The sequence below is a fragment of the Pithys albifrons genome, chromosome 4, assembly GCF_047495875.1.
Source record: "Pithys albifrons albifrons isolate INPA30051 chromosome 4, PitAlb_v1, whole genome shotgun sequence".
In the NCBI taxonomy this organism is placed as follows: Eukaryota; Metazoa; Chordata; class Aves; order Passeriformes; family Thamnophilidae; genus Pithys; species Pithys albifrons.
This window is the reverse complement of record NC_092461.1, coordinates 71,165,892-71,178,378: the sequence shown is the minus strand read 5'-3', so window position 1 is coordinate 71,178,378 and position 12,487 is coordinate 71,165,892. Positions and strand designations below refer to the sequence as shown.

At 38.0% G+C, this 12,487-nt stretch overlaps 1 protein-coding gene across 1 annotated transcript; it reads left to right on the top strand.

Annotated features, from left to right (window-relative positions):
• Window positions 1–8,483: 8,483 nt before the first annotated feature.
• On the top strand, window positions 8,484–11,676 carry PPDPFL (pancreatic progenitor cell differentiation and proliferation factor like). Its single transcript, XM_071553120.1, has 4 exons — window positions 8,484–8,639; window positions 9,526–9,615; window positions 9,703–9,802; window positions 10,215–11,676. Exons 1-4 carry the CDS (start codon window positions 8,585–8,587, stop codon window positions 10,225–10,227), a joined length of 258 nt encoding a protein of 85 aa, XP_071409221.1. The 5' UTR covers window positions 8,484–8,584; the 3' UTR covers window positions 10,228–11,676.
• Window positions 11,677–12,487: the final 811 nt, after the last annotated feature.

Below are 12,487 nucleotides of genomic sequence, written 5' to 3'. Positions count from 1 at the left end.
CTCTATTCTCTAGACTCTTGTCTAAGTTTGTTTTTTCAATATTGGCATTCACTGAGAAAACCTGCTATGAACCTAGCCAATAAAATCATACTACAAGCATACTTGTGTTCCTGAAATTGCAAGGCTGCATTTAGATCTCAGTTCTTATTTATCAGAAAGAAATAGATTAAACTTCTGCAAGTCTGAGAGTATTTTAAACTATAAAAATTAAGTGAAAGTCAAGGAGCTATGTGTTTTGTGTCAAGCAGTCCAGTTCTCTAGAGGGTCTAGTCACTCTGGGCAGAGGCACCTGTAGTCAACAGTGTGGTCAGACTCCTGGTTACTTGAAGGAGATCCCCGCCATCAGTGGCATATAAGTCTAAATATCCATTCCTATGTCTCTTCATCAATTTTGATATAATTCAGTGTTACAAGAAGTAGACAAACACCTGTCAGTGCTGATCATGTCATAAGAAGCAGAGGATTGGAGCAACAAATCTCAAGTGAATTAGTTTTATTTAGAGTTAATTAGCAGCTCTTTAAGACTCATTACAGAACATGACTCTATGGTGAGAATGGTTTATGTATTCTTGCTAGTGTCTTGGTAAACACGTCCTGCAGATTAAGTAACTCTGGATTAAAAGACACTTTACCATCTTTCATTTCCTCTGCTGTGTTTCTAGGACTCTAAATCTGTACTTATACTGCTTTGATCCTGTATCTATACTGCTTTAGTAGTTCTCAGTGGCATGTAAACAGTATATCCTGACACAGACCAATGAATTGCATCCACATTATGGCCCCTCTTTGGTGGGACATTTGTGAGTTTTCATTGCAGAATTTGTAGTATGTTCTCTTACCTAAGCCTGTCTGTCTCATTCACATCCTGGAACCAGGAAGCACATTAAAAAGAAGAGGCCTTGTCCTCTATGTTTACTCTGCATTTGCTGAAAAGAAAGATAAGATCTTCAATTAGGAACACTAGGACTATTCTATGATTCCATGAAACATAACTTCTTTCCTACCTTGAATAGAAAGAGAGTAATTTTCCACTAGTTTGACCAAATGGTGTAACCTTCTGATCTCGGCTCTGGCACACCGGAACAAGATATCTCTAACTGTTGAAACTAAGTTTCCAGTTTAAAAATGCAGTCTCTCTCTGGGCTATGTTGCTCTCCTTCTCTGAAAGCCCTTCTCATCCTTTTGGAGTTCTTCATTCTTTTCTTTATACAGTCTTCTATTTTTGGACCCTGAATTTCATGGGAGAAGGCTGTGCTCCCTTGTAGCTAGTCATGCAAGGAGATGAAGCCTTAGGAGTCCTAGAATTACTTTGAAAGGCAAAATAGATCAACTGACCTTTAACAGTTCAAACATGTTTATCCAAACAGGATAAGGGAAAGCTAGGTCAAAGACCAATAACAAACTTAGGAAAGCAAAACAAGATAGGAAAACAACATGTAGATAAGATGTACAGTACATCACATAAAAAACAAATAATTTCTACAAGAGCTTCCAGGCATAACATGAGGATGTGTAGACAAGGGGATGTGAAGAAGTCCCTCATAATCTTTCCTCAGTCCCAGGAAATCCTGCCAACTATGCATTCATTGCCAGTGAGATGAGTTAGTATTTAGTGTAAATTCTGCTGGGATGCAGGGCATTTTTACCTTGTGAAGTGCTCATCTTGGCTACCTTTCCTTTTTCACGAAGGCAACTTGAAGTGCAGTGTCAGTATGTCCAGCTTAGAGGCTCAACACTGGTGTCAGTTAGGATTGAGACTGGGAAAAATTGTCTCCCAAAGAAGTTGATTTTCTGTCTCTTTTCTCTCCCAGCTTTTTTGGTGTTGGTTTTTCGGTCTGGGTTTTTTTTCCTCCTATGTGCTCCAGGTCTTGCTGGGCTGAAAGACTTAGCAATGCAGCAGCCTGAGCAAAAGACTTCCCACCAGCATCATCTGTAGAGATGGAAACTGCATTAAATTCACTAAGATGTAAGAAAATACAATTAGACCTTAATTAGCCACCTACACCCAAATATTAAACATAGTAAGTTTGTAAATGGATACCCAGGAGACACTCATTTGTTTGTCAGCTTATCCAGCTCTGAATCTCTTACACCAGTCACCACTGATGTCACATTAAATTAACTAACCCTTGAATTAATGCAAGGGAACCTTATCACGAAATAGAACATGATTGTCCATGCTATCAAAACATTAGAAAGGTCCTGGAATGGCTTAAGGTTTTCCCTAGCTGCTTCCAGAAAGTTCCCAAGCAGCTTGGGATTTAACACAAACAATTTTTCACAAACCATTTTGGCTGTAACCATAATATTTTGCAGCATAAAACAGTTTGGCTAGAGACCATGCCATACCACTTATCTTCAGGGCCAAAAAATTGTACCAAGCATATTTAAACTACTAGTTCAGACAAACTCTAAGTGTGTGTGACTCTAGAAAAAAAGGCAGAATCCTGGTCAGTCCTAGTGGTATTTGCACTTCTGAGGTCAACTGATTATATTGTGGGAGAGGGAAAAAACAAGTATTATGAACTGAAGATCTGACCTGATGTTGTTATGCAATAAGTTCTGCACAGCCAGCATTCGTACTCTGCAGGATGGTGGGATTTGTGGGTGGGTTAACTCTGCATGTTTCTTCAGGTGTCCCTGTAAAAATTGGAGCAGGTATCTGAGATGTATATATGGTATGATGGAGGTGGTTAATGCAATGAAGAAGATTGAGACATACAAGTACATGCTATGTGTGTTTATGATATAGTAGCTGTGGAGCAGACAAAAGCGTTAGGAAGGAGAACAAGATGATAGAAGAACGAGCCATCTATGCCAGGTAATTTGGTCCTCCTGTTAACATAGATTTCACTGAAATCAGACATTTGTATCATGTGTCATTATTCTTGTTCTTAGGTGTGAAGTTCCATTCACTGCAACATTGTAAGCTCCTGCAGCAGTGTACATATTAAAGTTTGATTCCTTCCCAGAAACTTGTGCATGAACAATTTCAGACAAGTCTTTCAATACCTGCAGGACAGTTGCAGAGGCTGGACAGCAGGTTATTCTGATCTAAGTTGTAAAGCAGACACTTCTTCAGCATCCTAAACAGCCTCACTGTAGACAGTACAGTGGTACAGGAGATGAGACAGGAGAAAGGGAGATGAGAATGACACCCCCATCAAAGAGACCATGGATCACCTGATCTCATGGCATCACAACCTCACCATGTAGGTGTAGCTCCTACACACCTCCAGAATGTGACCTGTCTAACAGTGTGTTCTAACTCAGGTGTACAATTATACTGTCTTTGGCTTCTTAAATCTGAAACAGTTCTGCTCTGTGATGTGGTGGATGCCATCTTGGGTCAACTACATTTCTGAGTTAATGGGACATTTTCCAGCTGAAAAATGATGAATACATGCTTCTTGTTCCCAAACCCTCTGATTCCTTTTTGCACTTCATGCTGCTGCGTTCTGAGCATCTGGCCTTGTGACAGAGCCACTAGTTAAGAAATGAGGGTGTCAGGGGTGGTGGGTCTCAATGCTGAGGAAGATTGTCTACACACTGTGGGGCATGCTGGGTGACAAGCACCTTCTAAGATGTCTCTGCAGAGGCATCAAGTTGTGTCTAATCTCATGATGTTGAGTCCATGCCACTTGCAAGGACACAGAGAGAGTAAGTACAAAAGTGAATCAGAGCGGAGTCTGTGCTTGTACATCAAAATGCATAGTACTGTTTACAGCAGTTGGAAAAAGTGGATACTACACAATAACATGCTCTTTTGAACCAAAATAGACAAGGATACTAAAATATACATGGTTCGGCCCTGCATCTCTGTAATGGATGTGAAGTGGAATAACAAGACAACTCTTCTTGTCTCTGTAAATCAAGAAATTTCCAAGGACATACTAAAAGGGTGTATAAACATGTCTAGTTTCAATTTTCTATTTTCCAGTTACCTTGCAATCACTTACATATACTATTTTATAAGGATACAATTTATTACCCCCATATTTGGTGATGCTGGAACCTTAAGGCTACTTCTTTGGAATACCTGAGAAGCAAAAGTAACAAAAAGTCCAAATATTCATACACCTCCTTAGAAAGATGTAAAAGACGTAGCTTGCTGGAATAAATTTATCAAACTTGTGCAGCTTGTTGTATATGGATCCAAAGGAAAACATGCTTCAGTTAAATGCTAAGATAAAACTAAAACGACACCTGTTAAAATGTCCTTTTTTTCTTATGAATGCAGTCTACATAGGGCACAAAACTAAATGAACTTTCAGCTTTTGGAAATTTGCATTTAACTGTAAGTGCACAAAGATGTGCTAACAATTTAGCAATGCACATAGTCTTTTTCAGTATTTTGGTTGTGCAGTTTGTATATAAAATTATGTGTTTTCCCTACTTTTGCTGATATGTCAGCAATGTTCATCATTCAAGGTGTGCTGCATGAAGTCTACAGTTCAGTAATTATCCTTTGTTTTCAGTGTCATCCATTATTTGAGATGATCAGGAATAAAAAAAAAATCTGATAATTATATGCGTTGTTTTGTTGTGTTTTGTTTCCCTGAGTATTACATTCACATTTATAGCAAAAATTAAAAATAGTATCATGAATGAAAGTCCAATAACTCCCAGTAAGCCATCACTTTCACTACTAGGAATGGTCATTACTACAAAGTTGATGATTTGCAGCAGTGCCACACACTGCAGTGGTGAAGAAAAAAACCTTTTTTGTTCCTTCTGTGCTCAGATTCTACTAAGCAGCTTTATGGCCCTCTGTCTCTTTTGCAGGCCACATACAATATAAATTCCATTCCCCTCTCAACTCTCACTCTGCCATTTAATTCTTCATCAATACCTCCAATCCTCTTGATTTTGATAGATGAACCCTGCACTCCTGCTGAGCAGCTTGGCTTGGAGGAATATTTGAAGAGTAAAACAAATGAACGAAAATAGTAAATGATGGCACTGGTCCTTGGAAGTAGCTAACAAACAAAACAGGTTTTTATAATAATTTTTTACATAGCAAAGTTTTGTTACTTTACATAGTGGAACTACTTAATTTCTTTAATGCAAGCTGCTTTTACAGACTCCTTCCAGAATCTGATAGAAGAGGTATGCCAAATAATTTGTTGAGATAATTAACAATTAGAGTTATTGAAAGATACATGAAGGAAACATTTCTGAAAGTTCTCTAAAAATGTTAATATACCTAGTACAAAATATACCCAGGAAAATTCAGTCTTTTTATGGAGAGTCATATTGTCAAATTAAGACAGAATTCCCTTAAAACATGATCTATACGTTCTTCTAAAAATTAGATTGAAATATTAATTGCAGATGGGCAATAAGACTTATTTATAAAAAGATGCAAAATCTGCTCTTCCAGAAATTTGTGGGGTGGGATTACTCTATTCTGATGTTCCAGAACAGTACCTTTCTGCATATGCATGTGGAAAGATACTTTCACTCAAATTGTTCACATCTCTCTAAACATTGTCAGAGTATCCATACAATCTTTCAAAGAACACAGCCATAAAGCAACACTACAATTTCTAATGCCACACTACTCTTAGAGAAGGTTAAGTAACAAGGAAAAGTAAAAAAATTGTCATAAAATTGCATGGAAATAAAACACCCAAGACAAGTACCCAGAACGACTGGCATCATGCTCACAGATATTCCAGGAATGGAAAGAGTAGCTAAGGTCATAAGACAAACCTTGTCTAGTGAATAATTAACAGGCCAGCTTCAAGGTCGAGCTTAATATAGATTGTTAGTTTAGTTTTATTGTGACTGTGATGTTTTAATGTCTAACAAAGGTTTATACCAGGTAATCCTGGGAGAATTAGGTGGGAGATTTATTTATTTAATGGATCATATTGATTTAAATTTAAGTTACAGTTTTGATAAGTATCTATGTTTCATGGGATGACAAAGAAATGAGTGTTGTGTCCATTTTACAGCTAAGTATACACAAATGTTAAATGAACACTGTTGTTAAGGTTACAATATTAGCCAGCCAAAAGGCTGGAATATAAAGTTGCAGATTATGTACTACTTGTTTCATAGGGCCTTTGTCTCTTTTTGCATAAAGTATGGATATAAACTGAGTTTGTGATGTTAAAGAGATTATGGCATACATTTAGTAGGATGTCATCCATATTTCTGACAGAATGAGTAGTGATGCAGCAAAAGCTTCCAGGGAGAAAAGAACAGGTCCATGGATAAGACAATTGAATGCTGTCTTGAAAGCTAAATTGTAACCTTGCCCCTGAGTTTGTAATTGATGCTTTGTGAGTTACTTACATTTATCATAGGTGACCACTAACCAATTTTTTCAATGTCTGATGAGAATCTGATTTATCAACACACTGAGTACTTAAATCTGAACCTGAATGACAGTTATAAGTGGATAAATGAAGTATGGCATAGTGCTAAATAGATATAAAAAATAAAGGCCTAGACTGCTCTCATATGAGAAATCTAAGCTTTGTGGATTCTTTTATCTTAGCTGCTTTGGATCTCAGAATTTCCACTTGTCAACTGAAGATAATAGGATGCCTTGGGTTTGTAGCAATGCTTTAAAATAAAAGTGCTAGTGTTTTAGAAGCACTCTGTCAGAATGACCATGTAAAAAGAAAAAAAAAACAAAAACAAAACACTGGTGAAATTTGTAGTTCTGTATTCAGAAAGTTCTGTATTCTTACTTGAAGAAAATGTAAGAGATAGGACATAATGACAGACTGAGTAAGAGAAGTGGTGGAAAATTTCTCATTAAATAAGTACTTTCTATTCCACTGAAGTGCATGAAACAGGTCTCCAGAACAAAACTGGTAAATAGCCATGTATGCCAAGTGATACAGTAAAATGACACACATGCAGCCAGGAAGCAATTAAAAGTTTCACAGACATGGTGTTCCCCAGCTCTTGAGTGCTTTGGCATGGCTCCAATATGGGTGGATATTTGTGGAGTCTGCAAGAGAACAACTTAGGTCTGTGTTTTTGCCAATACAATGCCTAGACCATGGGCATGTTAGAGCTTAAAGAGCTTTCCTAATAAGGTCCTTGACAAATGTATGAGTAGAATAAAACAGGATTTTAAAGCTGAAAGAGAATGGCAGATACAATTATTGATAATGTTACTAGCTGTGTCTGGAACACAGTGCTACCACTAAAAGTGACGACTGTCACAGCCCAAGAGGAACAGTTCCTATGGCTCTTGGGGGAGAAGCTTCCCTCCTTTGAGGAATGGATCCAACATTTCACAGAGTGTTCAGTGTGAGGGCATTTATGCTGCCAAAAACAAATAGGATGGTGCAAAATTTTGTTGCCCACAAATAGAATGAGACTCAAAATGGAAATTCATTATTACAACAGGAAAAGAGGTGACTGATATGACCACCTTATAGATTGGTAACATTTGGGTGCCCATAAAAAAAGGAGCTGGAACAATGGGTAGGAATATAAAAACTTTCTATTGTTACAGTGTTTTTTGACATAACACTATAAACATGTAGGATAACTGGTGCCAGTGCTTGGTACCAAACCATCTGCAAAGTATTTTCTGTGTCAATCTTGAAGATTTCCAGATAAGCCTCCAAGCTTTGCTTGGGAGACACTGCAATGTTTTCATGAGAGAAGGTCAAGAAAAAGGCCTAGGAAAGTACACAATGCTTATCTGCTACAACTGCTGTATGAGTATTATTTCACAGGCACTCTCCCTGTGCCAGTTTATACCCTTACAAATATTCTAGAAGCTATTATGAACTATGTCCTTATCATTTGAGATAGAACACACTATTGAAGCAGATATGTGGCAGTAACATGGTATCACACACCACACATGGCTGTGCTTTTACCCACAGCTTCTGACAGGAAACAAGAAAAAAGACAAAACATTTTGTTTCAGAGCAGGAGAAAGTTAAATAGCCAAAGCTGTTTGTTCCTTTTTCTGTTGACAATTCTTAAAGGAAAAGACACACACTGTTGGACTAGTTTTGCCATGAGATAGGATTGCAACAACATAAGGAAACTGTGCATTTATTCAGGGGAAGGTAAAAGTTATTTTGTTTTCTATCTTGGACTTAGAACTAACTTTGCCAAGACTAGATAATCACAGGTTTTGCTCATTACCGACAGTGGAGATTGCTCCTTTGGCTTCCCTTTTTTTAGTGTATATGCATAGTCATGTTCTAAATCGCCAGGTTTTGGCACAGCAAAAATCTCTACCGAAACAGACACGTGTCTGCTCACCCCACTTTTCCCATTCCCCACAGAGAAGAGAATATCTCAGCAGCTCTTATCCTGCCTGTCTCTCCCCAGAGAAGTGCTCAGAAATGACACGCAGGAAGAGGGACCAAGGGCACTGGGGCAGAGGCGGCGGGCCCGCCGCGGACTGTCCCGGGATGACCGGGGCACGGGCTAGGTGACATCGAAGGGAGCTCTCTCTGTCCCGCCCCACCGCCCCCTGGGCGGGCCGCCCGCCACGGCCCATATAGGGGCGGCTCGGGGTGCTGGCGGGATAGCGCATACTTCCAGTCGCCGGCTCCTCCCGGAGAAAGGGCGGATTCCCTGTTGCGCCGCTGCCATGGCCTCCGTACCCTCCGCCGGCTGCCTCCTGGCCAAGAACCAGTACTACAGAAGTGAGTGTCGGGGGTCCGGGAGCTCCGTGTCGTCCCCCAACACATGTCCCGTCCTTCTCCCCTCTCTTCCCTTTGCTCGGACTAGGGAGCTCCTCTGGAGGAGGGGCGCTTAGCTGTGCCAAGCCTCTCCCGAGGGAAATATTCAGATTGTTGATATTCAGGAAAAGTCAGAAAGCGTTTCAGGTGATGTCTAGATGAGCTGGAGACAAAGAGCTGTCTTTTCCCGGTAGATTTTAATTCCTTTGAGAGTTTTTCATAGTTAGGAACTAGGTTGTTTTTTTTTTTAATTTTGTTTACAATTATTAGAGTTGTCCCTCTACACATAGAAAAAGTGTTAGCCTAGCAACTCTTGGCTTCTAGCTGTGCTTCATGTTTACTTTACAAGCTTAGACACAACACAAAATCAATTCACATTTTTTTTTCTAAATATGTGAAATAATCACTGGTTTGAGAGTACACATGTTGTATTAGGATTCCTCTGTAAAGGATGGACACTTTTATCAGAGTCTAGTATATAGTTGTATTACAATGGTAAGTATAGCAATTAGATTGTTTTGAACTTCAATGTTCAAGTATAGACTTGCTTGTTTTGGTAGCAGAGTGTGCATGATCATAAATTTTTTTCAGTGATTTTGGGGAAAGCTATGCAGACAGATGTCAGTATGCTTTCAAATGAAACATAAGTAGACTAAGAGGTCAACTGATATTAAAGTTCTTGTAAAAATAAGTGTAAAAGAATGGTGTATATAATATAGAAGTTATACTCTGTAGGTCAAAAAACTCAATTCCTCCAATATAGCAGCACATCTGAAAAGCTTTCAACACAGAAACAGTGTAGGCTCTCAAAGCATTTATTTAATTATGTGTCTCTGTTTTCCATGAACAGCAAGGCTGAACTCTGAGTCCAGTGTTTCTTCCAGCTCCTCCTGCTGTTCAGATGCTGTGAATGTTACAGACCAGGAAAAAGCCTTTCATGGTATTGTTCCCTTTAAAACAGTCTTCATTTTTTCTTGTTTGTTATTCAGACAGGATCTAATAGTGTGGCCTTTTCCTCCCTTGGCAGGGTTACCTGACTTAATTGATAAATATTGGTGGATAAAGAGCTTTTTCCATAGTGAACCATCTCCATCAACTGTTGGCAGAAAAACACTATCAGCAAGCAGGTGAGTCCTGTTTTTACAATGGAGGGTTTAACTTGCTGCATTTTCCTTTTGCTAAAACTGTTATTCAACAAGTAGTAATAAACTAAAACTGTCTGGAGGTTGCAATGATTTACACTTGGAGTATCTTTTGTTTAAGGCTATAGAAGCTTCCCATGTTTTTATTTTAATAAGAGAAATCATATGCTACTTCACATTATGCAGGTGTTAGTGTTTATTACTGTTTCATATTTATGGTGGTATTTATTTAAGTATCTACCTATGGAACTTGCACACCCATTTATACAGTTTACCCATTTAACTTTATGTTAAAAAGCAGATATGAATGCATTCAAAAGTCCTTAAGCAGATAAATATCTTTGAGGAGAATACAATGAAAATTCTACTAATAACCTTTTTATATGTATTTCTACAGTACCAACAGTTGAAAAGGACAGCGTGATGGTTTTACTGACTGAGATGCTACGTGCAGACTTGTTTTTCCAAGAGGCTTGGGATCTTCCTAATGTCTGGGTTCAGCTGCAAGAAGAAAACAAAACCTTTAGGAGCATGGAATAGTGTATTTAAAAAAATATTTGTCAGTAGCTTAAATGATATTGCATAATGGGCGTGTCCATGGTCCACGGTGTTCTTTACAGAGTTGCATAATTCAAGATGTCGCTCTAATGGAAGTAGCCAGCATTAAACATTCTGATGAATTGAATAATCAGAGAAAAATGACAGTAAAAATAAGATATTGTAGGTTTAGGAGAAGCATCTGTATTGAATGACTTTGCAATAGGTTATCTTTAAGATACCAGCTCTATACATATTCACACTGATATAAACAAGATTCAGAACTATAGTTCAGAGCAAGACTTCTATATGGTACATGCCTTCCATCAAATATTTGTGTACCAGTTACAGGGAGTAAGTTTACAAGAATGCTTGTCAATAACTTTTCTTTCAGAAAGACCAAGTACATTAATAAACAGTAATCAGTTTGGTCTCTTTGATCAAGCAGGTTGCATAGATCCCAACCTCAAACATCCAGGTACCACTTTCATTCATATTTATGTATGTTGGTATTTGAGGACAGAATAGAAGAGATGGACAAGGACCAGTAATCCTGGTTGGATACTGACATTTTCCAAGGAGAAAAACAACCTTAATCGGAGTTCATACTCCCAGCTCTGTTTTAGATTTCTCTCACCTGCTTTTTTGTTGCTCAAAGAGCTACTTGTTCTTAAGTGACTAATTCTATCAATATTCTGCTGTCAGCTTAGTTATGTGCTAGATCTGACAAAGCGTACCACTCAAAGCAATGAAATTGCTATTATCCAAGTCTGCCTTTGTAATGATTCATATTCTTGAAAGGACACTGCAATATTGCAACACTGAAGACCAAATGAACCTAATTAGTACATGAGATCATTTATTCCAGAAGTGTATCAGTATGACTGAAGTATATCAGAGGATATGAAAAATAACAAATATTTTGTTGGATGATTAAATTTGTGTCAGTTATCCATCTAACTTTTTTTTGTGTACTATCAGTAAACCTGCCTGATGCTTATCCATTTCTGAATGAACTAATGGTAACAAATAGTAATATAGCCAACATGTTTTTCTTATGGATTAATGGTTGTCAAGGTTATGCATAACTCCAAAGTGTATCAAGTGGTTTCTTCAGGAAGCTTTTACAGTCTTGGTGAAGACAATAAATGCATCACAGATGACAACAGACAAGAATACAATTCTGAAAACATAATTTCAAGAGTCCTTAAATTGACTTATGTATCTTTACTGCTCTTGTGTAGTTTCATCTTTGTCCTTTAAGTATACAGAGAGAGCTTTTTTATGTTAAGATTTTTTTATTAATAATGATTAGATCAGTATTTGGTCTGACTTATTTTTGGCCTTCAATAACAAGTTAGTGTTCCATGTTGCTTGTGCTGCAGTTGCTGGGTGGTTTGGAAGTTTTGGAATGTGTATGTATTTTTCTGGTTTTTTTACATGAAGTATTTGTAAAATTTAAAATTCCCTCAGAAGTCTGTGTTGAGTATGCATCACATTCTTCCTTCAGTCACTTCAAAGTCTGATATGAGGTGAAAAAGGAATGTAAGCTAGGAAAAGGACCCTAGCAACTTTTTTTATAAAATCATGTAAAGGAAGAGAAAAAGACAACTTATTGGTTGCAGAAAGGTGATTGCGTCTCTATTTGAAGATGATTGAAATCACACAAGAAAGAGATGCTGTAGACTTAGTATTACACATGAGAAATAAAAGATTCAGATAACACTGTGGAACAGAAGTGGCAAACGTCCATGCTCCCCCTTGAGCTTAAGCTATTTTTATCCTTACGTAGTCAAAAAGTGGGGCACAGAAGAGTTGACAAGCTGTTAAGACCCATATAAAAATCAATACAGCACTTTTGTTGCTGGGGGGAAGGCTGGCACAAGAAGAGAAGGAAGACCACATATTGTTTACTTTCATCTGCTTAGTCTCTGTGAACTACTTGTTTTTGTAATTGTATCATGGTGAAACCTTTTCAGTAGAGGGGTGTTCTCACGCTATCCACACCATCTTTTACTGTGAGCAGCTTAGCATTGCAGTGGCACCACTGAGAACTCAGTGATCTGTGCCAGTTCTTCAAAATATGCAATTCTATTAAATAATATCCAATGTTGCTATCACAAATCCCTGAGA

What these genes read in the sequence shown, in the direction of transcription:
- PPDPFL (XM_071553120.1), top strand. Translation starts at nt 8,585, where the DNA reads ATGGCCTCCGTACCCTCCGCCGGCTGCCTCCTGGCCAAGAACCAGTAC. An exon ending in CAAGAACCAGTACTACAGAA is followed by an intron (nt 8,640 to 9,525) that starts GTGAGTGTCGGG and finishes TTCCATGAACAG; the next exon opens with CAAGGCTGAACTCTGAGTCC. An exon ending in CCAGGAAAAAGCCTTTCATG is followed by an intron (nt 9,616 to 9,702) that starts GTATTGTTCCCT and finishes CTCCCTTGGCAG; the next exon opens with GGTTACCTGACTTAATTGAT.